Source organism: Caretta caretta, chromosome 11 (genome assembly GCF_965140235.1).
Source record: "Caretta caretta isolate rCarCar2 chromosome 11, rCarCar1.hap1, whole genome shotgun sequence".
NCBI lineage: Eukaryota > Metazoa > Chordata > Testudines > Cheloniidae > Caretta > Caretta caretta.
The window spans coordinates 65,114,575-65,141,037 of NC_134216.1; the positions used below are offsets into that span (position 1 = coordinate 65,114,575).

General features: G+C 43.8%; 1 protein-coding gene across 31 annotated transcripts in view; it reads left to right on the top strand.

The window, feature by feature from the left end:
- Nucleotides 1–26,463, top strand: part of MAP2 (microtubule associated protein 2) — a 346,697-nt gene that overhangs the window by 308,837 nt on the left and 11,397 nt on the right. For all 31 annotated transcript variants that reach the window (XM_048868503.2, XM_048868498.2, XM_048868513.2 and 28 more), the window contains 2 exons: nucleotides 2,158–2,311; nucleotides 5,064–5,404. In XM_048868503.2, coding sequence (XP_048724460.1) covers nucleotides 2,158–2,311; nucleotides 5,064–5,404 — 495 coding nt within the window. The remainder of the gene's footprint in view (nucleotides 1–2,157; nucleotides 2,312–5,063; nucleotides 5,405–26,463) is intronic.

Sequence of the window (26,463 nt, forward strand, 5' to 3'; positions counted from 1 at the left end):
GTCAAAGATTCCTGCCTCAAAGTCTAGAGCGAAGTCATTGCTTCCTCCAAGACCCAGCTCAGCTTGCTCACTAACTACTAAAAGGGCTACTTTTCTCGATACAGACAGTTACCTTGTACGGCCCTCCTCGGCGGGCCCAAGAGACTGCTTGCCATACTCAAAATCAGATGCTAAGGTAAGGTAGCAGAGTTAGAGAGAGGTAGCTCAGAGAGGGGCACAGGTGAATTCTGTGGATCTTATTCTCTCCCTGCTGAATCTAAGTAAGTCTCATTGAAGTTACCTGGGTTTGTCGTCACATACAGTGGCCCAGCTGCACCTCTGTAGCACCTAAGTGAAGACGCTCCTACACTGTTGTCATAGTTAATTCTTCTCCCCTTAGAGGCAATAGCTATGTCGACAGGGGAAGCTCTCCTGTAGACCTAGCGCTGTCTACATCAGGGGTTCGGCTGGTATAACTACATTCACACCCCTCAGTGACATAGTTATACTGATATAGGTCTGTAGTGTAGACTGGGCCTCAGGCTACGTCTACACTGTAGACCTCACAGCAGCACAGCTATACTGCTACAACTGTGCCACTCTACCATCTCCCATGTATCCTCTCCTTGCCGGCAGGAGTTAAACCACCCCCAACGAGCGGAATTAGCTATGTCAGCCGGAGAGCCTCTCCTGTCGACATAGTGCCGTCTGCATCAGCACTTTTGTCGGGGAAAGTTATGTCGTTCAGGAGGGGTGTTTTTTCACACCCTCGACCAACAAAAGTGGTAGTGTAGACAAAGCTTCAGTGAAGTTACTTGGAGAGTTACTCAGATCCAGTGGCAGGAGACTTGGGCTCCAGGCTCTAGAGCCCAAGACTTGGTCTCCAGGCTCTAGAGCCTGACACAACATGTATAGAAACTAAGGAGATTATTACCGATTCTTCAGGATAAAGTCAGCTGTATCATAAATGACATAAATTATACCACTAACTCTCCTTTGTCCTATGACTGTAGAAGTGTTAACTGCCCACTTCACCTGGAATGGTCTCTTTCAACACGTGTTAACTCCTTGTCTTTTCCACCTTATATTTAGCTGTGACACTCCAAGTGCCTTTCCCAGACCCGAAGAAGAGCTCTGTAAACTCAAAAGCTTGTCTCTGTCACCAGCAGAAGTTGGTCCAATAAAAGATATTACCTCACCCACCTTGTCTCTCTAATATGCTACAACCACACTTCAAAAACCATAAGTTATACATGTAGGGCCAGCTCCACCCTTGGTGAAATGGACACAGCTCCCTTGACTTCAGTGAGTTGCGCCTATTTACAAAAGCAGAGTAGCTAGCCCCCGTGTAATTTGGTCATAAAATAAATGTAAGTGGCTAAGGACAGCAGCACCAACATGACTTTCAGGAAGTTTGTAATTTACACTCATTTAGTATTCAGGATTTCTTGTTCCATGACTTCCTAACCAGAACTCCTCTTTCACTAAGGGCCAAAGCTCACTGAAACGGATAGAAAGACTCCCAGATTTGGCTTCATTGGGATTTGGATCAAGCTCCAAGAGTCCATTTTTGACCCATTGAACTCACATCGGGTTTTGACATTGACTTCAGTGGGAGCAAAATCAGCCTTGATACATTTTTGGTCAAATCAGTGAAACAGTATATATATTCAGGGTCTATTCAGTGAAGTTTGGAAATAAACAGAGGGGAGTTTCCCCTGAAATAGGCAACCATACATTTAAGGAGCCTTGTAAAAATGAGTTTGCTGGATTGTTCAGCATAGTCTTAGGCAAACTGAAAATCTAGAGTGGGCTTTTCAAAAGGGTTCAGTATTGACCGAACTCAGCTCTCATTGAAGTCAGAAGGAATTTTGCCATTCACTTCAGTGAGAGCAGAGTTCAGCCAACGCTGAGCACTTTTGAAATGTCTTCCCCTATGAGGCAGTCAATCTAAAAGCTAGATGCCCAGAGTCAGTAAATCCCAAGGGATTTAAGTGACTCATCAGACCTGGATAATCATCAGAGCTTCCTGCATGAAATGTAAAGGAACTGGGTGTCATTTGATCTCAGTTGCATGGGGTTACCATGGGATCGCACCTGTGTTAAACTAGTGAGAGGTCACAATCTGGATAATTATGTTTACTGTAAAGCGATTTTTTTCCTTTTTGCTCCTATCAGGATGGAATAACCAAGAGTCCAGAAAAGCGTTCCTCTCTACCAAGACCTTCCTCCATCCTCCCCACTCGGAGAGGTATATCAGGAGACCGAGACAGAGATGAGAATTCTTTCTCCTTCAATAGCTCCATCTCCTCTTCAGTACGACGGACTACCCGTATGTTTCTCTGCAACCTAACTCTCCTGGGGTCTTCGCCCACCCTTGCTATATATTTCACACACTTGCTACATCCATCCCTACCTTGTCTTTGCCTTTGAAAAGTCAGCCTGAGTTGTACTGCTGGGACCAGAGATCTGGACCCCAAATTTGGGCATGTTCAGATATGGGGTGCTGTTGTGACCCAATATAGCGACAAAGGTTTGAGTCCAGCTGTGGAACCAACCTTTCCCAAAGTCTGGGTTGCTCAGACCTAGGGCTGCAGTTGAAGCCCTTCTCTTGTATAAAAAAATCCCTTTGTGTGGGTTTCCCAGTTGTGTGACACATTTAATAGAGACCATTTATAAACAAAAAAAGAAACACACACACTGTGAGCAGTATAATTTTTAAAAAAAATAATAATTCTGATGATGGCATGAAAATGGGAGGCTTATTTAATAAAATACCCAAGATTAGTTAATTTGTTGTTTTGATTTAATGGTCTCCTGGTGCTTAGTTAATGCCACGCCAGAAAGAAGCTTTACCTAAAAATAGTTGTATGTAAGTTATAGGGGTGACTCATCAGAAGAAAGACACAGCACTTAACCAGCCAGGTGTTTTTATCAGGGTGTGACGGTGCTGTTAGCAGCTATAAACAGGGCATTATAGAAGCCGGCACTTAGCACCCAGTGTACTGGGTGTGGTTAAAGTAAGAGGAGGTTTGGAAGGTTAGACGGGAGCACTTGTATCTGTAGAGAGCCAATCATCAGCTCACCAGTTGGGTAGCAGGGAGAAGAAAGCAAGCAGTATAAAAGGCTGAGCCAGCAAGCCAGAAAGGGGTCTGCTTCTAGCTCCTGCCATCTTTGTGTTGTACCTGGAGCACAAGGGAGAAAGCAATAATAAAGACACAATGGAAGGTGTGTGCTGTTTAATTCATCCAGAGGGTTTACCAGCCAGGATTTCCAGAAGTTGAAGTGGGGACCTGTTTGCACAGAAGCAAGTCTATAGAACCATACATCTAAACAAGTTACCCTAAGACCAAGGAAATGTAACCACCCCTCTTTCCAGACATCCTCCCTTGCCAGTCTAGCACTCAGCTCAGGCCTCAGAACCTGGCTTGGTACTTTCCTGTCCCACAAGAATTCTTCTGTCTCTGCCTCTTCAGAAGCCATTTTTTTTCAAAGAAGCCTAAGAACATAAGAATGGCCACACTGGGTGAGGCCAATGGTCTGTCTAGTCCTGTGTCCTGTATCTGACAGTGGCAGCTGCTTCAGAAGGAATGGACAGAATGGGGCAATTTTGAGTGATCGAGCCCCTGCTGTCCATTCCCAGCATCTGGCAGTCAGCGTTTTAGGGATACCCAGAGCATGGGGTTGCATACCTGACCATCTTGATTAATTGCCACTGATGGACCTATCCTCCATGAACTAATTCTTTTTTGAACCCAGTTATATGTTTGGCCTCCCCAACATCAGATGGCAGTGAGTTCCACAGGTTGACTGTGTGTTGCATGAAAAAGTACTTCCTTATGTAGGTTTTAAACTAGCTGACTTTTAATTTCATTGGACAACCCTTAGTTCATGTGTTATGTAAAGGGAGTTAGATACCCAAATCCCACTGAAAATCCTTTGAAAATCCCATCTTGAGTATCGAGGATAAAGTGCAGCCCCATCTCAGTGCACAGTGACCCCTGGCTGGCATAGCAGCAAATGAACAACATGCCCATCCTCCTGTCTGGGGCAGCCGTATACCAGAGTGCATTTGCCAAAAGGGATGGACACCTGAGGAATAAAAAATAAAGGCTGCAGGGAGGCAGGAAAATTCCATTCTCTCTCCTGCATAGTCAGTGCAGTGAGAGAACCCTGATCGACAGTTGATCGGGAGAGAAAGAGCCCAATCTGGGAGAAGCAGAGATGAGAGTAAAGAGTGCTTAATCCATTTAGTGTGTCATGTTCAACAAAGAGGCTTTCTCCTTAGCCCCGGGAGTACTGGTACCTTGGGTCTCATCCGTCCCCAGTGACATAAATAGAATGAGTCCCTTTGACTTCACTGGCTGTTAGTGCACTCAAAGGGACTGATCTAAGAGGACTCCCCAGAAAATTCGGTGGAAGCCAAGGATGTATGTCCATACAGCAAGGAAAGGAGTACAATGTAGACTTCTGACTCCATTCCGGGCTTTTTCCTTGCTGCCTAATTTAATAATTTTAGAATTGCAATTGTCTTGACTAAGCTTTAAAGTGAACACTTTATTGAGGTGAAGGGGGGCGGGGGGGACAGTTCATGCCTTGGCTGATGCTGTTTGTATGACCTCTATTCCAGGTGTAGATGAAATAATAATTGAGGTATTCTTGTAATAATTACCTTGATACTTGCGCTGATAGAACAATAATTACCTGGGGGCAGATCCACAGGTGGAGTAAACGATCATTGCTCTTTTGAAGTCAATGTAGGTATGACTGTTTACACAAGCTGAGGATCTACCCTCTGGATTCTACTGTAGATACAAAGCTACTAGCTATGGTACATGACCAGATGCAGCCATGTATTTGAAATCTACTGTTCAAAAGTTTACAGTCGAAACCATCTCCACTATATAGGATACATTAATGCCTAATCCAAAAGCCCACTGAAGTCAGTGTGGGTCTGTCCATTGAGTTGGTGGGCTTTGGTTCAGGTTACTTACAATTATAGGTGTCATAGTCTCTGGAGACGCAATATGAAGAAAAGAGCGATTTATCCATATGGTTTTAATGCTGTTGTGTCTTCAATATAGGATCGGAGCCAATTCGCAGGACAGGAAAGAGTGGCACTTCTACGCCCACTACCCCTGGATCCACTGCCATCACTCCTGGTACCCCACCCAGCTACTCCTCCCGTACCCCAGGCACTCCTGGGACCCCAAGCTATTCCAGAACCCCTCATACTCCAGGCACTCCCAAGTCTGCTATATTGGTGCCCACTGAGAAGAAAGTCGCCATCATACGCACTCCTCCAAAATCTCCAGCCACACCTAAGCAACTACGACTTATTAACCAGCCTCTGCCGGACCTCAAGAATGTCAGATCCAAAATTGGATCGACAGACAACATCCGGTACCAGCCAAAAGGGGGACAGGTAAGAATTTACTCTAAATGCACAGTGAAGGTATTAATGTGCTGGGAAGGTCACAATTTTGAGATGCCCCATAAATAACAGTCAGAGCATTGCATCTGTTGTCACAGTTAGACGCTTTTTTATTTAAATGATTTTAAATTGGGAGGGCCTGGCTTGTCTTCAGAAAATTGTCTTGTAAACTGAAAATTAACTCTGGGAAAGATTTTTTTCATGGCTCACTGAGATCAGTTGAGAGGTCTGATGTACCTTCCAAGTCAAAGATGTGTTTTAGCCTAAAAACCAGAAGCTACTGCTTATTCAGTCCCCTGTTTAAATAGCAACGAATTAATAAGCTTAACAGACAGACAGGTAGTAGCCTTAATTAGAGGTGAAGTGTTTTATTAGTTTTAAACAACTGTAAAATGCAGGAGATGAATAAGAGGAAATAGAAGTATGTAAAATAATGAGTGGCATAAAGAAGATAGATTGGGAGCTTCTGTTCTCCCAATCTCAGAGCAAGAACAAGGGATCAGAGAATAAAATTAAAAGGGGACAAATTCAAAAGTTATAAAATTTAATACTATTTGACATGTTGCATTATTATATTGTGGAACTCATTGCCACAGGAAGTTGTCGAGGCCAAGACCTTAGTACAATTCAAAAAGGGATCGGACATTTATATGGGTAACAAGAATATCTAGATTTATTATAGTTAATTCTTAAAACAATTTTGGAATATTAAACCTCATGCTTTTGGCCTTAAGCCAGTCTCTAACTGTTAGAGACCAAGATGGGATCTAATACATCTGCCTATACTGGGGTTCTTATACCTTCCTCTTGAAGCATCTTGTACTGGCCACTGTCACAGGACTAGTTGGACCTCAGGCCTGGTTCAGCCAGGCGGTTCCTATGTTCCTAGACGGAGTGTATTGTCTAAAATAATTACATCATACTAATGCACGCTTTGTTAGCTCACATTTTGCTTTCCAATGGCTATCGCCTTTGGGTTACAGATTGGTCTGCATAGCTCTTCGTTTCCATAGCAACAGCTACTCCTGTTCCTTATCTCCTTTAAGGGAAAGGGGAAATGTCTGTACATACATCAGTAGAGGCCAGAAGAATTTGCAACCGAGCAAGCTTTCTGCTCACAAAAGGCCATTGCTGTATCTTGTAACTTAGAGGCAGTGGCAATCAGTTTTATTAGTTTTATTGTTTCAGAAAGGAAACCAATCTAATATAACACTGGACAAGCTGGATCAGTAAACCTAAAACCAACCAGACATATGCCTAAAACATGGACCAAATTCAACCTCCTTTTGAGGTTACAAAAATGTTGGTTACTTTATTTATCATAAAATGTTTGTCTGCTCTTCATGTTGACTCATGATCCAAATTTGCAAGGGTCTGAGTGCCCCCTACAAAGCACTCTGCGTCCTTAGCTCCCATTGGCTTCATCAGAAGTTGAGAGTGCTCAACACCTCACAAGAATAGCATACTGAGTGTCTGCCACTCCAATGGATTCTGGGTCCAATTCTCCAGCCTCTAATCATGTGCAGGGTCAGAACATTTGTTTGAGTCAGAAGAGGGCAGATATCAAAATGCTAAATATCCATACTGATACCAGAACCTGCTGGACAATCTTGCATGAAAGCCAGTTCTCACAAGGTTTCCAAACCTGTGATTCAGATAAATGTCCAAGCTTTTGGATATTTATCCAGACCTCCAAAACGCTGAGGTTCACCCTTCATTAATTTTAAAGAAAAGTTGGATCTTAACATTTTAATTTTGCATATCCATTCATTGCAGGTATTTGGGAGTGAAAAAAATGGTTAATGATATATTAGATCCCAATGCAGCTCTCAGTATGTAGATTCTGATCCTGCCAGGTGCTTTAGCCTGATCAGCCCCTTGCAGGATTGGGCTTGTGGCCAAATAGTCAAATAAGCCCAATAAGGATAATACATCAACAAGTGTATTTTCTTCATTTATTTTGACACGTCTTTTTGATTATTTCTGATACTACTTCATCTCGCCCTGTACGTGTTCTGTAGTACATGTTGTAAAAGCTATATAAGACCTCAATAAGGCACCCTGGCAAACTTTTACTCCTAGTAATTTCATGCTGCATAAAATCTTTGCTAAGCTGTAAGAAGGGACCTGAGAATAGTTGATTTTGTGTTTGTTATTATAAAGAATTATCAGGTGGATTAATTCAGTGAGGATTAACAATTTTTACAGTATTGTATGTATATCAGTGTCTCCAATCAGTTATTGTACAAGCCCTTACTTACAATTTTACCTTATTTTTCTGCCAGATATTGTGGCCTTATATGCTAAGATTTTTTTCTCAAAAAAATAAGTATTATTTGTCTTTCAATGATATATAGCAGCTGGTAGTTCTTTCTTCTGGGGATCACAGGGGAAATTTGATGGGTGAATATAAAAAATATGATTGAAACTAAGGATTTTGATACTTTATTCCTCAGTGGTTTGTGACCATTATATATGGCTTGGGCAAAGAGAATGACTCACTGAGTACTTCCTTTGTACTTTCTCTAGATCATCCTTCCTCAGTCTAAACAAGAGTTCTGGGTTGCTGTTTTTTTCTTTTCTGCTGTTCAGTCTTACAGCATCAGCTTATCATGTTAAAACGTGAAAACAAATTTATTTTCTTTGTTGTTGCCTTCCTATATCATGTCTGGCAGTGTATATTCCAGCGGCTGAAATGAACTGCTGTCTGCTCTCTGCTTTTATTGGTGATGTATGAAACAAATAGAAGGCAACTTGAACTTTATAACCTGAGTTGAAGTTGCAGTACTGATAGTAATAACCATAGGAAAAAAACGTATGGGCAAGTAAGCAAACATGACAGGGAAATTATATCAAGTGTATAACTATGCAACCCTAAAGTGTCATTTAGAGACACAATCTTTTGTTTCACCAGAGGCATGTGTTAACCTAACACAAAGTCCATTCTTGGCTTACTGCAGTCCTGGAGAAAGCAGTTGCATTGCAGCAGTGCCAGAGTTTGATGTGTATGGTTGAAGAAGCAGGAGGTGTTCGAATGTTAAATAAATCAAGAAAGAAATACAGAGTTTCATCCTTGAATCTCTTTAGAAGTTCATCAGCCAACAAATTAATTTAAATTCAGCTCTGTCTCACCATTTAAAAAAGGTTTAAAAGGAAAGTGGCTTTACAGGACAGAAAAAACATACTTCTGGGGAAAATCTAAGTTCATGTTGCATCATAATAGGTCCCTACTAGTAGCATGCGGTATGAGAAGTATTTAATGGGTGTTCTGCAGCATTGAGAACTGAGGGGCTTCTGTGCTGTGTGATGTTAGCCACTGGGAAGTTGTCTGGTTTTCTCCTTATAGAAAAGTATGATGAAATGAAGGATTCTTGGCAAAGCTCAGACACGACTTACTTATGGGTACAGCTGTTGGGCATCAGATTAGGGTTGCCAACCCTCCAGGATTGTCCTGGAGTCTCCAGGATTAAAGATTAATCCTTAATTAAACATTATGTCATGTGATGAAACCTCCAGGAATATGTCCAAATAAAATTGGCAACCCAGCTTCAGAAGGATTTTAGCACTGCCTCAGCCATGAAGGAAATACTGCACTTTCAGAAGGATGCAATTTGCATATATTCTTTCTAAGATGGCCTTTGGGAAGAATGGGGGGAAAAATCTGTTACAGATATCAAGTGTTTTTGCTATTTTGTGTTTTCTTCATGGAATTATATCCATGGAAGTGAGAAGATGTTATGGAAGTGAGAAGATGTTTGTAAAGGTACTGATTGTACCAAAGAACATTGATCTAATCACTGACATGGAATGTATGTTAAATACGACATGTCAGCAATCAATGATAAATCCAAATTATGTTTTAAAAATAAAAATAAAAAAAATGCTAAAATCAAATCTAAGACATGGGCCGGATCCTCAGTGGTGTAAATCAGCATGATTTCAATGAAGTCAATAGGGTTACATAGATCTACCCGAGCTGAGAACTTGGTCCTAAGTATTTATTAGCATCACTGACTTCAGGAATAGCCAAGCAATTGGTAATGAGTAATCTGGCAAATAGAAAAAATATGTATCCACACCCAGTTGTGGAATGGAGTCTCTCCAAAAGCTTTTTTGGAGATAAAGACAGAAATTCATTGTCTGCCCAAAGCTGTGGAGAATAAATTGCATTCAGCCACGTTTTATAAAATCTGAAGTGCATAAATATGGTACTGTGCTATATGGTGACCAGCCCTTTTTAAAGGGAGATAGCGGTTTCAGCCCACCTGTCCTGCAGCCGATTTGCCTCCCTAAGTGCAGACAAGGAATTTAGTCACATGACAGACTGAACCAGGCCTCTGTCCGGGTAGAAAAACAGAGGTCAGTGGATAGCCAAAGGGGGACTGCAGAGTGAACATGCAGAGTGCAAGATAGAGCCTGAGACAGATTGACAGTCAGTCAGTCTCCTGAAGTGGTCCCTGAGGAAGGAATTGGGGCTGGGAAGAAAGGCCCACCTGTACGTTTTGGTTTCCTTTTGGGGAGAAGGCAAAGAAGGCATGCCAGGCCTTGGGTCTTCTCCAGAGACTTAGAGAACATAGGAAGAGAGTTCCTCTGGGAGGCGGGGCTGTGCCCAGGGTAAGCCAGGGATGGAAGACCTTTTTGTGCTTATTTTGGAACTTTGTGTTAATAAAACCAGACTCCAAGACAGGCTGTTATTGGACTTGTGAAAGCCTCTTTTCGGGTTATTGAGGAATCGAGAGGGAAAACGGAGGCAGGGTGACTTCTATCCAGATAAGGGGATGTGTGTGAGGTGGCCACCCCCGTGACATACCAACATTCAATAGAGGGTAAAACCTGCCCAGAAACCATATGAATTTTATGAAAATGAATAGTGATCTGCTAATAAGTGATACAGTGACAACTGCAGAGAAGGAGGAGGTCTGATACCTGCTGGGAGAGCAATACAGCAGTGCACAGACAATCCAGGAAGTTTTTGGAAAGTGTAGGGGACAATTTCCTGGTGCAAGTGCTGGAGGAACCAACTAGGGGCAGAGCTCTTCTTGACCCGCTGCTCACAAACTGCGAAGAATTAGTAGGTGAAGCAAAAGTGGATGGGAACCTGGGAGGCAGTGACCATGAGATGGTCGAGTTCAGGATCCTGACACAGGGAAGAAAGGAGAGCAGCAGAATATGGACCCTGGACTTCAGAAAAGCAGACTTTGACTCCCTCAGGGAACTGATGGGCAGGATCCCCTGGGAGAATAACATGAGGGGGAAAGGAGGCCAGGAGAGCTGACTTGTATTTTAAAGAATCCTTATTGAGGTTACAGAGACAAACCATCCCGATGTGTAGAAAGAATAGTAAATATGGCAGGCGACCAGTTGGCTTCACAGTGAAATCCTTTCTGATCTTAAACACAAAAACGAAGCTTACAAGAAGTCGAAGATTGGACAAGTGACCAGGGAAGAGTATAAAAATATTGCTCGGGCATGCAGGAGTGAAATCAGGAAGGCCAAATCACACCTGGAGTTGCAGCTAGCAAGAGATGTTAAGAGTAACAAGAAGGGTTTCTTCAGGTATGTTAGCAACAAGAAGAAAATCAAGGAAAGTGTGGGCCCCTTACTGAATGAGGGAGGCAATCTAGTGACAGAGGATGTGGAAAAAGCTAATGTACTCAATGCTTTTTTTGCCTCTGTCTTCACGAACAAGGTCAGCTCCCAGACTACTGCACCAGGCAGCACAGCATGGGGAGGAGGTGACCAGCCCTCTGTGCAGAAAGAAGTGGTTTGGGACTATTTAGAAAAGCTGGATGAGCACAAGTCCATGGGGCCGGATGCACTGCATCCCAGGGTGCTAAAGGAGTTGGCGGCTGTGATTGCAGAGCCATTGGCCATTATCTTTGAAAACTCATGGCGATCGGGGGAAATCCCGGATGACTGGAAAAAGGCTAATGTAGTGCCCATCTTTAAAAAGGGGAAGAAGGAGGATCCTGGGAACTACAGGCCAGTCAGCCTCACCTCAGTCCTTGGAAAAATCATGGAGCAGGTCCTCAAGGAATCAATTCTGAAGCACTTAAAGGAGAGGAAAGTGATCAGGAACAGTCAGCATGGATTCACCAAGGGCAAGTCATGCCTGACTAATCTAATTGCCTTCTATGATGAGATAACTAGCTCTGTGGATGAGGGGAAAGCAGTGGATGTGTTGTTCCTTGACTTTAGCAAAGCTTTTGACACGGTCTCCCACAGTATTCTTGTCAGCAAGTTAAAGTATGGGCTGGATGAATGAACTATAAGGTGGAAAGAAAGTTGGCTAGATTGTCGGGCTCAACGGGTAGTGATCAATGGCTCCATGTCTAGTTGGCAGCCGGTATCAAGTGGAATGCCCTAAGGGTCGGTCCTCAGGCCGGTTTTGTTCAATACCTTCATAAATGATCTGGAGGATGATGTGGATTGCACCCTCAGCAAGTTTACAGATGACACTAAACTGGGAGGAGAGGTAGATACGCTGGAGGGTAGGGGTAGGATACAGAGGGACCTAGACAAATTAGAGGATTGGGCCAAAAGAAATCTGATGAGGTTCAACAAGGCCTAGTGCAGAGTCCTGCACTTAGGACGGAAGAATCCCATGCACCGCTACAGACTAGGGACCGAATGGCTAGGCAGCAGTTCTACAGAAAAAGACCTAGGGATTACAGTGGACGAGAAGTTGGATATGAGTCAACAGTGTGCCCTTGTTGCCAAGAAGGCCAATGGCATTTTGGGATGTATAAGTAGGGGCATTGCCAGCAGATCAAGGGATGTGATCGTTCGCCTCTATTCGACATTGGTGAGGCCTCATCTGGAGTACTGTGTCCAGTTTTGGGCCCCACACTACAAGAAGGATGTGGAAAAATTGGAAAGAGTACCGCAGACGGCAACAAAAATGATTAGGGGACTGGAACACATGACTTATGCGGAGAGGCTGAGGGAACTGGGATTGTTTAGTCTGCGGAAGAGAAGAATGAGGGGGGATTTGATAGCTATTTTCAACTACCTGAGAGGGGGTTCCAAAGAAGATGGATCTAGACTGTTCTCAGTGGTAGCAGATGACAGAACAAGGAGTAATGGTCCCAAGTTGCAGTGGGGGAGGTTTAGGTTGGATATTAGGAATAACTTTTTCATTAGGAGGGTGGTGAAACACTGGAATGCGTTACCTAGGGAGGTGGTGGAATCTCCTTCATTAGAAGTTTTTAAGGTCAAGCTTGACAAAGCCCTGGCTGGGATGATTTAGTTGGGGATTGGTCCTGCTTTGAGCAGGGGGTTGGACTAGATGACCTCCTGAGGTCCCTTCCAACCCTGATACTCTATGATTCTATGATTTAACTAAACATCTCAGAGTGGGAAGGCTGTGTAAACTAAGGGTTCTATCCTGCCACGTAAAATTCCCATTAAGGTCCCCTTAATTGTGTCCAGTCCTTCTTACTTCAAGAGGAGCTGTGAGGGCAGAATCTGTCCACCAGGCGCTTTCTGACTCAATTTTCTTTAAACCAGCTCTGAAAAAAATGTACATGCACTAATGAAAGGAGAAAAATAAACAGGGTCAAATTACATGCTGCTTCAGTATTTGTGTGCTAGCAGGTGAAGCGTGCAGAGAATCCCCTCCCTCCTCAGCATGCAGGAAGCCATCCTGCAGCCAGGGCTCTCCAAGTGTAATGGCTGGGGAGCTGCTGGTGTTGCTGACAGCACGAACACCGTGGAGGGGTGTATCTGGGTGGTTGTGGCTATGGCTACAGGTGAGTGTGTTCCCCTACCAACAGAGAGATTGTGCTAGATTCAACTCTCAGTTGCATCAGTGTAAATGGGGAGTAAATCCACTAAAGACAGTAGAGAAGACCGGTGAAATTCAGAGCAGAATCTGGCCCATTATGCCCATTCCTGCCCTACCCAGGCATAATATCTCAGTCACCTCTTGCCTCCACCAACCCTCCTCTGGCTGGGAGACATGACTGAGCCTTAAGCATCTGGGCCTCGATTCCGGAAAGCATCTTATGTATATTTTCAAGTATGTGCTTAAAGTTAAGCGCATGAATAGGTGCGTTCCTGAATCAGGGACATAGCAGGCAAATTTTAAAGGGTGTAGGTCTACTCTGAAACTCGGCTACTGCCAAAGTACTTAGCTAACACATCACTATAAGGCAGTTGTGTCCATATAGTTAGACCTAGTTCAACTGTCTCCGTTTGCATATTTACCAAGGCAACAGTTCATAGGAGTAAGATAGTGTCACACAATTGCATTTCCATCATAAAGGGTCTGTTTTTGTGGATTTAAAAAATAGCTGGAGAGATTCCTTCCAGGCTGGAACTTGGAGAAGATGTCTGTATCCAAGAGCATTTTTTAATTTGAAAATCAGAAATCAGTACATCCCTTGTTAAACAGAGGTGTGCAAACGCAGGGATAAGTAAGAGATTTCAGGCCCTATTTTAAAACTCTCCTTTTGTTCAAACAACATCTTTTTTCTGAAAGCTTTTTTAACTTTCGAAATTTTGCTGACTATTAATGGTTTGTACAAAAATAATGACGGGTGGCCTTATTCTACAGTCCTTTTTTACAAAAGCTCCCATTGATTTAATGGAAGGTTTTTTGGAATCATGACTGAAAAGTTAGGTCCTGAATTATTTTAATTATTTTGGCCACGAAGAAGGTTACTGCTACTTGTACATGTATTTATTAATTTTTTTACAGACACTCTGGCAAGCAGGTGGAGGAGTCTCTTCTGTTTGTGGGAAGGTGGGAGGGTAGGTTTATAGGAATGAGCATAGAGTTGGGAATCTGAATCCTGATCTGCCACCCACTTGCTATGTGATCTTGGATCAGTCACTTCATGGATAAGACTTAGGGTCAGATTGTGAACCACTTTTTCACATTATCTAGCTCCATTGACTTCACTGGAACTATTCATGTGAGTAGCTGCTACCCAATGTGAACAGGGGTAGGGCCCAATCCACAGCCCATTGAAGTCAATGGCAAGATTCCCATTAACTGCAATAGGTTTTGGATCTCACAGAGGAGTAGTGAGTACAAATGAGTTGCTATGTGTTTGAACATGAGAAATGCTCTATGCGCACTACATATGTTACTGTGTAATATCATTTCAGTAATTCACGGGGAGCAGCTATGCCTGTCAGTGAGCATATGCAATAGCCACATTGATGTGCATCTGGAACCTGCCTTGTGTCAATTTGAAACAAAAACGGTGGTTCACAGAATGTGCTTCTGCCCAACAAAAACATGCAGGCACAAACGGGATCGGATTTGTATAGTTAAATGTTAAATACCATGCTCTACTCTGGGTCAACGGAGATGAAGTACATTTATGTTGCTAAAGTGGAAAGAGAATATTCTGTCGGGCACTGTTTTCATTTTAAAATTGCAGATTTGAAAGGAAAGGAGCACTTGTGGCACCTTAGAGACTAACCAATTTATTTGAGCATAAGCTTTCATGAGCTATACAGCTCACTTCATCGGATGCATTCAGTGGAAAATACAGTGAGGAGATTTATATACACACAGAACATGAAAAAATGGGTGTTTATCATGATAGACACCAAGAGTACATCTAGACTGCAAAAAGAAACCAATGCAGCGAGTCTCAGTGCTCAGGTCAACTGACTTGGGTTCACGGTGCTTGAGCTATGGGGCTAAAAATAGCAGCGTAGATGTTACTGCACAGACAGGGGCTCAGGCTCTGAGACCCTCCCAGATAGCCAGGTTACAGAGCCTAGGCTCCAGCCGGAGAAGCAACATCTGCATTGCGATTTTTAGCCCCGCAGTGCAAACACCGTGAGCCCAAGTCAGTTAATCCAAACTCTGAGACTTGCTGCCTTGGGGATTTTTTGGCAGTGTAGACATATCCTTAGAGCCTGATTCTCCATTCCCTCACCTCAGTTACACAAGCCCTAAAGATTGAAAATCACTCCCCTTAAACATGCTGGGCCTAATCTGTATGCCTAACTCCATCCAAATGCAGATACTTAAGATCTTGACGTCAATGGTACTGTTTGCACGAGGAAGGATTATTGGTAAAGTTTATAGGGTCAGGCCCATTATTCAGGCAAACTTTGAATCTATTTTTTGAAGTCCAGTACCAGAAACAAAATGTGCTGAATAATGGCTTTTATTTTCGGTGGGTTTAATTCAGATCTTCATTTTTTTGTGTGTCGAGGGGAATGTTCTCTAAGATTCGTTTTTTACCATTTATTTTATTCCTATCAGATACCCTGAGTTACTGATAAAAGGTGTAGAGAATACCGATCACAGCTATCTCATTGTGACTTTGTGCTCCCCTGGTCTGTTCGGTAAATCCACCTGCTGTCTCTTTACTTATACTTAGATTGCAAGCTCTTTGATGCAGAGACCATCATTTTGCTATGAGTTTTGTACAGCAACTAGTGCAATGCGGATAAGGCCTCTAGGTGCTGCTGCAACATACATTATAAACAATAAAAATAACCTTTATAGTGGTTGGGTTTAAAGATCACATACAGATTTTTGTTCTCAGCATTAAAGAATATTTTACAATCCCCCCCCCCCACTTGTTAATTTTGGAGGGAGAGCTTTTCCGTATGATACACATGAGAACACCATCTTTTAACTCTCTTCCATGTGATTTGAGCATTTAGGAATTTCATGGGTTTGTGATGTTGACAATGTCACAATTTAAGCATTTAATTTTCTTTGGTGCATAAGAGTATTAGTACTTAAAAGATTTATGCTCCCAGCAGTTATTACTTTCCCTGTTGTATTCTGATGGCATGGGATATTTTTTGCTGTTCAGGGAATAGCTGATTCAGTGACCATATGATTAACTAGATAAATGCCTTTGGGTGGCTTTGGCCAGCTTGACCCTCTCCAGGGCGACGGGGAGCCAGACCACCTCACTACTTCTGTCAGGAGTGTCAGGGAACTAGCCTGGCTGCGGAGCCAACAGTCAGTAGCTCAGGCCCTCAAGCAGGGGCTGAGCAAACAGTTCACTAGCAAACCCAGGCTCCTGGCTCCAAGCGGCCTGGGAGAGGGGGAGACGGCCACCCACGAGATGGGTGGCAGGGGGGACGCAGGTCCACCCACTCCACTGCGTCCCAGCCCGGGGCCCTAGAAGCGGCAGAAGGCCCGCTGCTGGGTCAGTGGGGATCCTGGCCGCAACACACTGACATGGGCTCTGGCAGTGTTGCAGCCTGACTAGGGTCAGCTGCCCCCTGGCTACCTTCCTATCTCCCCCTCTAGAGGTAACCTGGGTCCAGCCGGCGTCCTCCAAGGGGTCCCACACCCTGGGCTCCTCGGGGTAACTGGCACTCGGTTGGCTTGACAGCTCCTCAGGGTAACTGGCGATCTGCAAGCTTGGCAGCATCTCTGGGCTCGGGCTAGCATCAGGAATTGGCTGGTCTGGCCAGTCCTCAGGTCGGCCGCCGATCGCCGTGGTCTCCCAGCTGGGAGCTCCGCCACAGGTGGCTGGCCTCCCTGGTGGCTGTGTTTCAACTGAGCTCTGTGGTCGGGCTTTTATACTTCCTGTCCTGCGCCTTGACCTCCGAGGGGTGGGTGCAGGGTTCACTGGCTCCACGCACTTTGGTGTCCGGAGAGGCTCATCCCTCTCCAGGGCAGCGGGGAGCCAGCCCACTCGCTACAATGCCATGATTTGTTTTTAGCTATAATGAAGCTTTGCAAAAAGCAATAAACGGAATCCTTCAAAGATGTAAATCAGTGATCATTATGCTTAAAAAATGATCACGGGCAGGGCTGGTAGTACTGCCTGTTATTAAGGTTGCCTGACACATCCCATTATAAGACTCCTTTCCATTGCATATAACTTTGCCAAACTTTAATTGTTAGGGCTGAAATTTTCCATGCCAAGTGTCTGTCTCAAGCTGGTTTCTTTCTTTCTTTCTTTCTTTCTTGCTTGCTTGCTTGCTTGCCAAAACAGTTCAGCTGTTTCCAAGGATGAGACTAGGAGAATAACACATTGGTTTTCCCACAGTAAAAATTCTTTTTTTTTAACAGCTCTCGCACTCCCATGCTCTGGAGGAGGGACTTGAAATTTGGGAGGGACTGGCCTCGGTGTCTGGGATGTGTCTGCTCAAATTTGGCCTAAGTATAAGCCTATATGAGGCATGGTGGGTGAGTGCTCCAGGTGCTCGGCTACAATCCCAAAAGTCAGGGGTCAGAGTCTTGCTTGATCTCATACAGAAAGGCTGCCTCCAGTCCACCGAGATGCAAATGGGTACCTGATTCACTGGGTTAGGGAAGACTGAAGGCTGGTGGTGGGGAAGAGAGAAACTTGGACTGAGAATGAGGTGGGGGGATATTGGGACTAGCTGAGCAAGGAGACTGGGAGCCAGGGAGAGTGGGACTAGTAAGCAAAGAGACTTAGACAGGGAGCTGGGAGGGCAAAGAGACTAGGATTTAGAACCAGTGGGGCAGAAGGAAGAGGTGAAGGGGGAAGGGAGACAGATGGGATGAGTAGCCAGGGTCCGTGGGGAGAACTGAGGCAGGCTGGGCAAAGAGGTGGAGACAAGGAGCTTGGGAGGCAGCGACACTAAGATTGGATGAGGATCTCAGGAAGGTAGATCAGGGCTAGGAGCCAGAGTGAGCAGAGAATGTGGTTGGGTGGGGGAAGGGAAAAAAGAGGAGGTCAGTGTGGAGAAGAGAGAGATCGGATGAGGAGCCAGGAGGTGGGGGAAGCTGGGCGTGGCTGGGCGAGGAGCTGGGGGAAACTGGAAATGTCTGGGCAATATGGCTGGGAGTGGGGTGGGAGACTGAAACTGGAAAGGGAATTGGCAGGGGGACACTAGCTCTTCATCGGTAAGGAGACTGGGACTGTGATGAGAAGCCTGAGAAGTTGAGACTGGGATTGCATAGGCCAGGAGAATGGGACTGGGACAAGCAGCCAGGAGTGGGGAAGAGACAAGACTGGGACAGGGGAAATTTGGAGGGGACAGGGCAGCAGGGGTCAAATTTTGGAGGAATGGACAGAGGAGTCTATGCCCACTTGAGAACACTCCCCTCCAGAGCCTAGATTCCTGAATCTCACCATTCCTCTGCTGTCTGTGAATGTCTATGAAATCCCCCTCTCGTGCTGGTCCATATAGAGGATGGCAACCTATTACTGCTATCAGTTACTCTGTTAACTCAAGTGGACAGATTTGTGTGGTGGATCTAAAGGTTCCAGCCCTCCTGATGACCCATGTGGGTGTCAATATGATGCCACATAATGAAATTTCTGGGCAGGGTTCAGTTTGCTTTTTTAAAAACCTAGGAAATTGCACACACAAAAACCTGTCTATTATGCCATCCCCAAAGTAGGTCCTTTACTGTGCACAGACTGAATCAGGGGCCCTGTGGGAAAAATAGTATGTGACCATGTAATTAAAGATTGTATCCTAATGGACACACACAAGGAGATGAAATTAAGGTTGCATAGAGATAATTCTGCCATTTCCTAACTTTTGAGTGCTTGACTTTGCAACCTTAATAATGTTCTTTTAATGTGTGTGTGTGTGTGTAATAGAATTACATGTTCACCACAAATGTAATCTTTTTAAAGGGACATATTCATTTAAATTAAATATTCTTTTAATTACTACTGTATTTATTACATGCCTCTATATGATGTCTATCACCACTGTTTCTGGGAGTCCTTTACAACATTTTGGCCAAACTGCCCAAATTTAGGGCCTATTACAAAGTGACTAGAGATTTTGAGTGCCTCAATATTTTAGGTGTTTCATCTGAGTCACCTTAAAGTCCTGATTTGCAGAAAGTGTTGAGCACTCACTTGAGCATACCACAGTATCAGACCTTCTTATTCGACAAAGAACAGGGAACTTTCTTGTTGAGCAAAAGGCAGATGATGCTCATTCTTCAAGAGTTGGTGTGCCCTGGGACATTCCAGACCTTTTATTTAGCTACCCTGAACGAAGTGATGTGTTTTGAGTCTCCTGAGAAAGGTGCCAGTTTCACACTGGATCCCAGAACATTTTTGATTTTCTAGATAGTAGCCAGCACCTTGAATTTCTCCTGGGATAGGCCCAATCCTGCTGCCACTGAAGCTGTGAAGAGTTTTGCCATGTATGTGAATGGCACCATGATCAGGCCCTCTGTGCAGAGTACAGGTTTTCTAGGTTTTCAAGGGTCTGACCCGCTTGGAAAATAGGCAGCCCCATTCTGCACCAGCTGAAGTCTCCCAAGTGGCCCTGGTTGCCAAAATGAAGATGAACATATTATCAAGGCATCATCATGATCATCACTAGAAGTGACAGACATGGAGATCACTGTAGCCAGGTCCCTGTCTGACTTGGTTGGACACGCTCTCTTAGGCAGCTGAAGATGAAGAATGGATTCTTAACTATAGCTGCCACCTCAGGGTTGATCCAAAGCCCATTGGAATCAATGGAAACTCTTCCATCACCTTGAGTGGACTTTGGATCAGGCTCTGGATGTCAATAGCAGATTGTAATGATATCATGTAGCCTCCTTTCCCCTTCCGTGCAATCATGTTCATACCACTCGTCACAACTATGAAGCTGGTGCCCCTCCATATATCAATGTTCAGAGGGGTATTTCTGCTAAAGAGACAAAGAAACATGGGTTTGTATGAACTGATGGACCTAGATGCCCTCCTCATAAGGCCTAGCCCTGCTGTTCTTATTCCCAGTGATATCAATATTACTTGGAGAAAACACATCCCATTGAGATGAGGTCAGTGGGAGTTTTGCCTGAATAAAGACTACAGGATTGGGCCACTGACCTTTGCAGAGAGATTTTTTAACATGGAAAATTCGTTGCAGGAGGCCTGACTCTCTTCTCAGAGTGGGTGACGTTCACCCAATGCAGAGGGCCACCATTAGGCGTATGCACCAGTTAAGCCCCCCTTTATTGGGGGCTTCATAGTGGGATTTAACTTATGCAGAAGCCTTGTGCTGTCCCTCTACTCAGGGTGAATACACCCAGTGGCTTTAAACCAATCACTCCACTAGGCTCCGTGAGGCAAGAGCACGATCTAGCCTCAAGTTCAGTGTGTATGTCTATGGAAAGTGCTGATCACAGTAATTCTCTTCAGGTTCTTGCCCATACAAGAAAACCAAACCCCTTTCCATAGCCTCTGCTAAAAGCCCTGAAAACTATGAGATCAATGGTCATTTCCAGCTCACATGTTTGGAATCTTGCTTGGTGCTGATCAGGTTTTCATTTATCCACTCTCCTCACCCTTTTTTCCCCAAATGAGCCTGATTCTGATCTTACTTAACACCAGTGTACATCGGGAATCACTCCACCAAAGTAAGTATAGTTACACTGGTGGGTAACTGATGTAGGTAAGGAGAGAATCAGGCCCCCTATTTTGATGAGCTCTGTGGGGTGCCTAAGTAGTGTGACTGCTCTTAGAGCACTTTCCAAGACCCCAATTCTGCAAGGTACAAGGGCGTAGGTATAATTTTAAGTATGTAAGCAGTCTCATTGACCTCAAAGGAGCCCAAGTCTGAAGTACAAAAAACCTGAGCAGGAAATATGGCACAAAGACAGAATAACAGATCTCAAACAAATCTTACAAAAACATATTAAGAGGTAGGGCTAGGATGTAAACATCCTAGGGAGAAAATCATGAACAGTGGCTCAAAATACATGAAAATTTTCTCTTTTTGCTGAAGAATACATTAATGAAATGAAGCCAAGCTGGAATATTTTTAAATGACCTAGCTTTAGTGCCTGTGGGGAAGCTTATGAGAGACCATGCACAGCCATAATTACAAGGTATGGAAATTGGGGAGAACATAAATGATCAGTTTGGTGGAAAATGTATTCACAGCCTATAATTTCTTCTGTATCTCACTTTTTCTTCTTTGTTTCAGTGGGCATCCGGGTGGTAGGGTAGGCCAGGGAAATCAGTTATGAATAGTCTGCCCAGCGGTTGGAAAGTAATTTGAACATTAGAGAGAAGGGTTCTCAGCAGTCTTATTTTTGCTGTAAATGGCATCTGAAGAGAATTAACATTGGCGAGAATGAAATGCGGTTCTTCTTTTCACCAGCTGCACGCAGGCATGGACACTGCCTTTGGCTGTGGAGCAAAACTGAGCTCGAGTCTGTCTTCCAGCTCTTGGTCTTCCACTCTGTACTTCTACATACACATGTCCATTGTGAACATAACTCTCTCTTGCTAGCAGAGATGGGCATGAATGGAAATGCCAGGTCTGAATGCCCTTGCACATTGGGATGTTTGAAATCCAGATTCAGATTCTATGCCATGAGCATACCCCTGTGTAGGAGCAGAACTAACTCTTACACTGGTGAAATCTGCAGAACCACAGGTCCTCCCTACCTCTCTCTTGGTCTTCTCCTGTCTTCCCTTCTACCCTTACTCCTGCTAAAAGAACTCAAAACACATACACATACCCCCCCCATATGGATGGTGCCTCCTCAGTGCCCAGCTCCTTGCTATTACAACTGCCATTCAGGCCCTCTGTGTCTATGGAGGGGGCTTAGGTTTTACCTCATAAAGTGCAGGTCTCAAAATGTACTGAGAGAACCAGCAGTTGTAAAAGTACTTTAGGCATTTTCCCCCCATGAAGCTTTCCAGAGATGAACCACTTCCTCAGATGTTCAGACAAGTGGAATTCAAACTCAGCAGACGCAGCTAGAGCTTACTGGCAAATGTCTGCCCTGATCTACACAGGATGCAGTGCTACAGAAGTCAAGGGAGGTGCCCTGAGTGGAGCTGCCATGAGTGTAAATCAGAGCAGAATTTGGCCCAATACCCTTTTCTGGAATAATATTTATTGCAGAACCTAGAGAATCCAATCAGCCAAGTTTTCATTCGGAAACCTGTTGTGCCATCGGCTGTGCCCTCTCTGTGTGTTATCCCGGAATTCCTGCTTCTGATGAAGCCAGGGCTTGTGGGACTCCGACGTCCAACAGCAGGGACAGGGAGCAGTGTAATTCAGTGGAAGCTCATTGGGCTGCGATTAGCTTAAGCATAATGCAATAAAACCCTTTCCAGCCACACAAACACAGGGGGCCATTGTCAGAAAAAATTTAACTTTTTCAGTACACTTCATTTGGATTGTTTTTGTTAAGGAGAGTGCTGAAGGAATCTCTCCTCCATACTGTAAGAAATATTTACTCCTCCATGCATTCCTAGATACCATGGTAATTTAGTGTCAGAAGAAAAAGAGGAAACCCAGCAGTTTCAGTCCAGTGGGGTACCATAAAGGTTATGAAAAAGTATGCTGCCAAATCTGTGCAGCAGGAAGCTGGCACATCAGACGAATGGTGCTGTTCTCTCGTTCACATCCAGTTTGGCCAGCGGCTAATGTCAGCATCGCACCAGATCTCAGGTAACCAATCACATATTGCTGTGACATAATTTTAGCTATCAGGGAGAAACCAGACATGGAGAGAAGATTAGCAGAGAGGAGTCTGCCAAAATTGAGGCTGCTGATATTGGAGGCTCTTAAATGCTCGCATGATGTTGTACATAATTGAAAAGCTGTAGAAGGAGTTTCTGAAGATGAATCTTAACTTCCTACGTTTTCTTTTCTGCCTTATTGGTACTTACTTCTCAGGGAATTTTCTCTTTGATTCCTGAATGGTAACTCCCTTACGCTCCTTTGGCAATTCCAGCCCTAATATTCATATTGTATATTTGTATTTATTATGTGTTTCGTTTTGTGTTCATTTCTATTTTTCATGCTACAGAATCTCATAATCTTGGGGGATTTTTGATGACGGTGATGTGGGGTCTTTGCCCTCAGAGTTCAAGCAGCACAGGGATACAAATTCTCCTTCACAGGGTGTGACTGGAGTCCCAGGGGGAGCCAGTTGAAGTCACTCAATTATGGTGAACTGTAAAGAATGGTTTCAGAGTAACAGCCGTGTTAGTCTGTATTCGCAAAAAGAAAAGGAGTACTTGTGGCACCTTAGAGACTAACCAATTTATTTGACGCATCCGATGAAGTGAGCTGTAGCTCATGAAAGCTTATGCTCAAATAAATTGGTTAGTCTCTAAGGTGCTACAAGTACTCCTTTTCTTTTTGTAAAGAATGGGGCAGACAATCCCCAAAGCTGGTGGATATTCCAATACTTAGATTTACCACGCCAGCACAAAACAGCTCCTTTATTACCTCACTGGTTACTCAGAAGTCAACAACACAGTTCCCTTAAAGTAACCCAGCCTCAGGTTACTCCTCCACCTAGACACCCAAGTCAGATATGATGAGGATTAATGAAAATCATCTTCATCATATAAAAAAGTTCTACAATCCCAAAAGATCGGACATATTACCTCCCAGGTTAAGGAATATTTTGGATGTTACCCAAATACACGCTTACAGCCAATTCTTAACAACTAAACTAAAATGTATTAAAAAAGAAAAGAGAGAGAGTATTGATTAAAAGATCAATATACATACAGACATGCATAGTGCTTCAGATTCATAGCAGAGATGGTGAGCTTTGTAGTTGCAAAGAGTTCTTTTAGAATTTAATCCATAGGTTATAGTCCAATGTCCAATATCATATTCAGGGTGTTCCAGCTTAACCAAGATCTCAATCTTGCGACTCAAACTTCCCCTGATGAAGCTTAAGCAGATCTGAGATGACAGGATCAGCACCCAAGGGTCTTTTATACAATGTTCTAGCATCCACTTGACCATACAGTCCTGGGTAAACAATAGGCAATCAGGGCGACTTTGAACTAGGTATATTTCCTAAGGATCACCAGTAATTATTCACACAGATTAACATAAAGCAATTGCCTGTTTTTCCACCATTTGCAGATGATTTGCTGTACATTTCAAAGAGAGATGAATACAGTGACATCCTATGTTTACAGTTCATTTAAATGTTAAGATGTTCTTTTGATCTCTGAATTAACAGAATACAGCATAGACAGCGACTGTTTGATTACATTGTTGACCACGACTAATATATATGTAAATACACAAAAGCACAAACATTATCTCCCCATATGTCTTTAAGGGTTGAATTTGAGTCATTCATCCTACAGGATGCTTAATCCTTTCTGGTCATGCGTCACACAGGGATTTCCCCCAGCAATCAAACTGATGAGATGAGCATTTGGTGCATGTCTCCTCTCCATGGGTGTGGGAGGAACAATCAGCAAAGTGTTTTGTCCACTGATGTTGCACAGTGGCTTGTCTGATGTCTGTAGACCTTCTTTTATGAGGAAGAGATGACACCTCTTGTGATAAACTAGTATTTCACACTTGCTGATGCTTCTCCCCTGACGGTGGGGGTTCACAGTCTTGGCAAACATTTTTATAGTTACAGAGCAAGCATTTAAACATTATCTTATAACATGGGATACAGATGTTATAAGTAGGATTAATATGTGCAGCCTCCTACAAGTATCCCATAAAGTCTAAACACTAAAGACATTCTTATAACTCTAATATCTATTTTAATAAGAGTAACACATAGGTGAGGCAGGTTGGTTTCCAGCTACGCATTTGTCAGTGTTTAGTGAGGTCCAGTTGCCTTGGCATGAGCTGGCACCTGGTCTGACAGCATCACCCCGGGGAAGAAAATAAATAGCATAAATGTTGTACTCAGGTACAGGAGCATGGACAAAAGACCTGATTCAACGGTACACTCCAATTTAGCTATCTACTAAGGTATTGTACTGACATGCCCACCATGATTATAGTAATTGAGAGCCTCACAACATTAATCCTGGCTACATACTAGTAGGGCAAGGAAGTATTATTGTCCCTAGTTTATAGATGGGGAACTGAGGCAGAGGGAGATTAACTGATTTGCCCAAGGTCACAAAGGAAGGCCGTGGCAGAGCTGGGAATTGAATCCAGATTACATATGTCCCAGTGTAGTGTCTTAGCCACAAGACTGCCTTCCTCCCACTGGACAGTTAATCTGGGTTTGCATCTGCTTTGTGTTACAAGATGGACAGTAAGCAGCTAGAGGGTACCAATGAATCTGTCTCTATTAATCTATCTACCTATCAGCTAAATATCAATCAGTCAACTTAGCTTTTCCTATTCTGCCTGTCAGCTACGTTATAGACATGACTGTGATGAATGCTGTGTTGAAGAGTGATCTAGATATGCCTATCAGCAAGCCTTACAAAAATATAACGCTTGTATGGAAAGACATTGTAAATTCCAAGTACATTAGTTTCAGAGTAGCAGCCATGTTAGTCTGTATCTGCAAAAAGAAACGGAGGACTTGTGGCATCCGATGAAGCGAGCTGTAGCTCACGAAAGCTTATGCTCAAATAAATTTGTTAGTCTCTAAGATGCCACAAGTACATTAGTATTATAAACCATATCCTGAGGTCCTTATTTTACTCAGGCATAGTTGAATAAAAATCATGCAATATTTGAGTAAAGACCTTAGGATGTGGCCCCCAAGGAATTACACTGGGCCACACCAGGCATTCAATTTTTAAGCAGAAATCCCTCACTGGGGATGCTCACTTGGTTTATATTGGCATTGAAGTCAATGGAGCGACACTGATTCATCCCAGCTGAGGATCTAGCCCATAGAGAAAAACATAACAAAGAATATGACACTACTCCACCACTGAGACTCTAACACGGGACCCTAACCGCCATTTGGATGCAAGGATGAAACCCAGACATTTGGTGGTTAGATGGGAGAACCATGGGGTGAGCTAGTTTATGTGCCTGCAGTTTCATGGTCTGATCTAGCATGAGTCAGGAAGGAGCACTGTCAAACACACGCTTTTCCCCATCTCCACATTGCCCAAAGGGACATGATTTTGTGTGATACACCAACAAGCTATGCCACTGTGGCAGCTTGACTCAAGTAGGAAGGAGCTTCCTCAGATAACCAGATCCCAGATCAGGTAGGGCTTTATATATTAAACCGGCGCCTGATTCTCTCCTTGGAAACATAGTGGCATCCCTTGCCGCTCTGTGGAGCATTCGTGTAATACGCTCCCTGCGTGATGTGTTGCTCAGCCTATGGTCAGCTGCATTCTGTGTACGCTTCTAAGCCTTATTCCCAGTGTGTGGCCCCAAGTAGAGCCCATTGCAGTCGCCACCTGGTG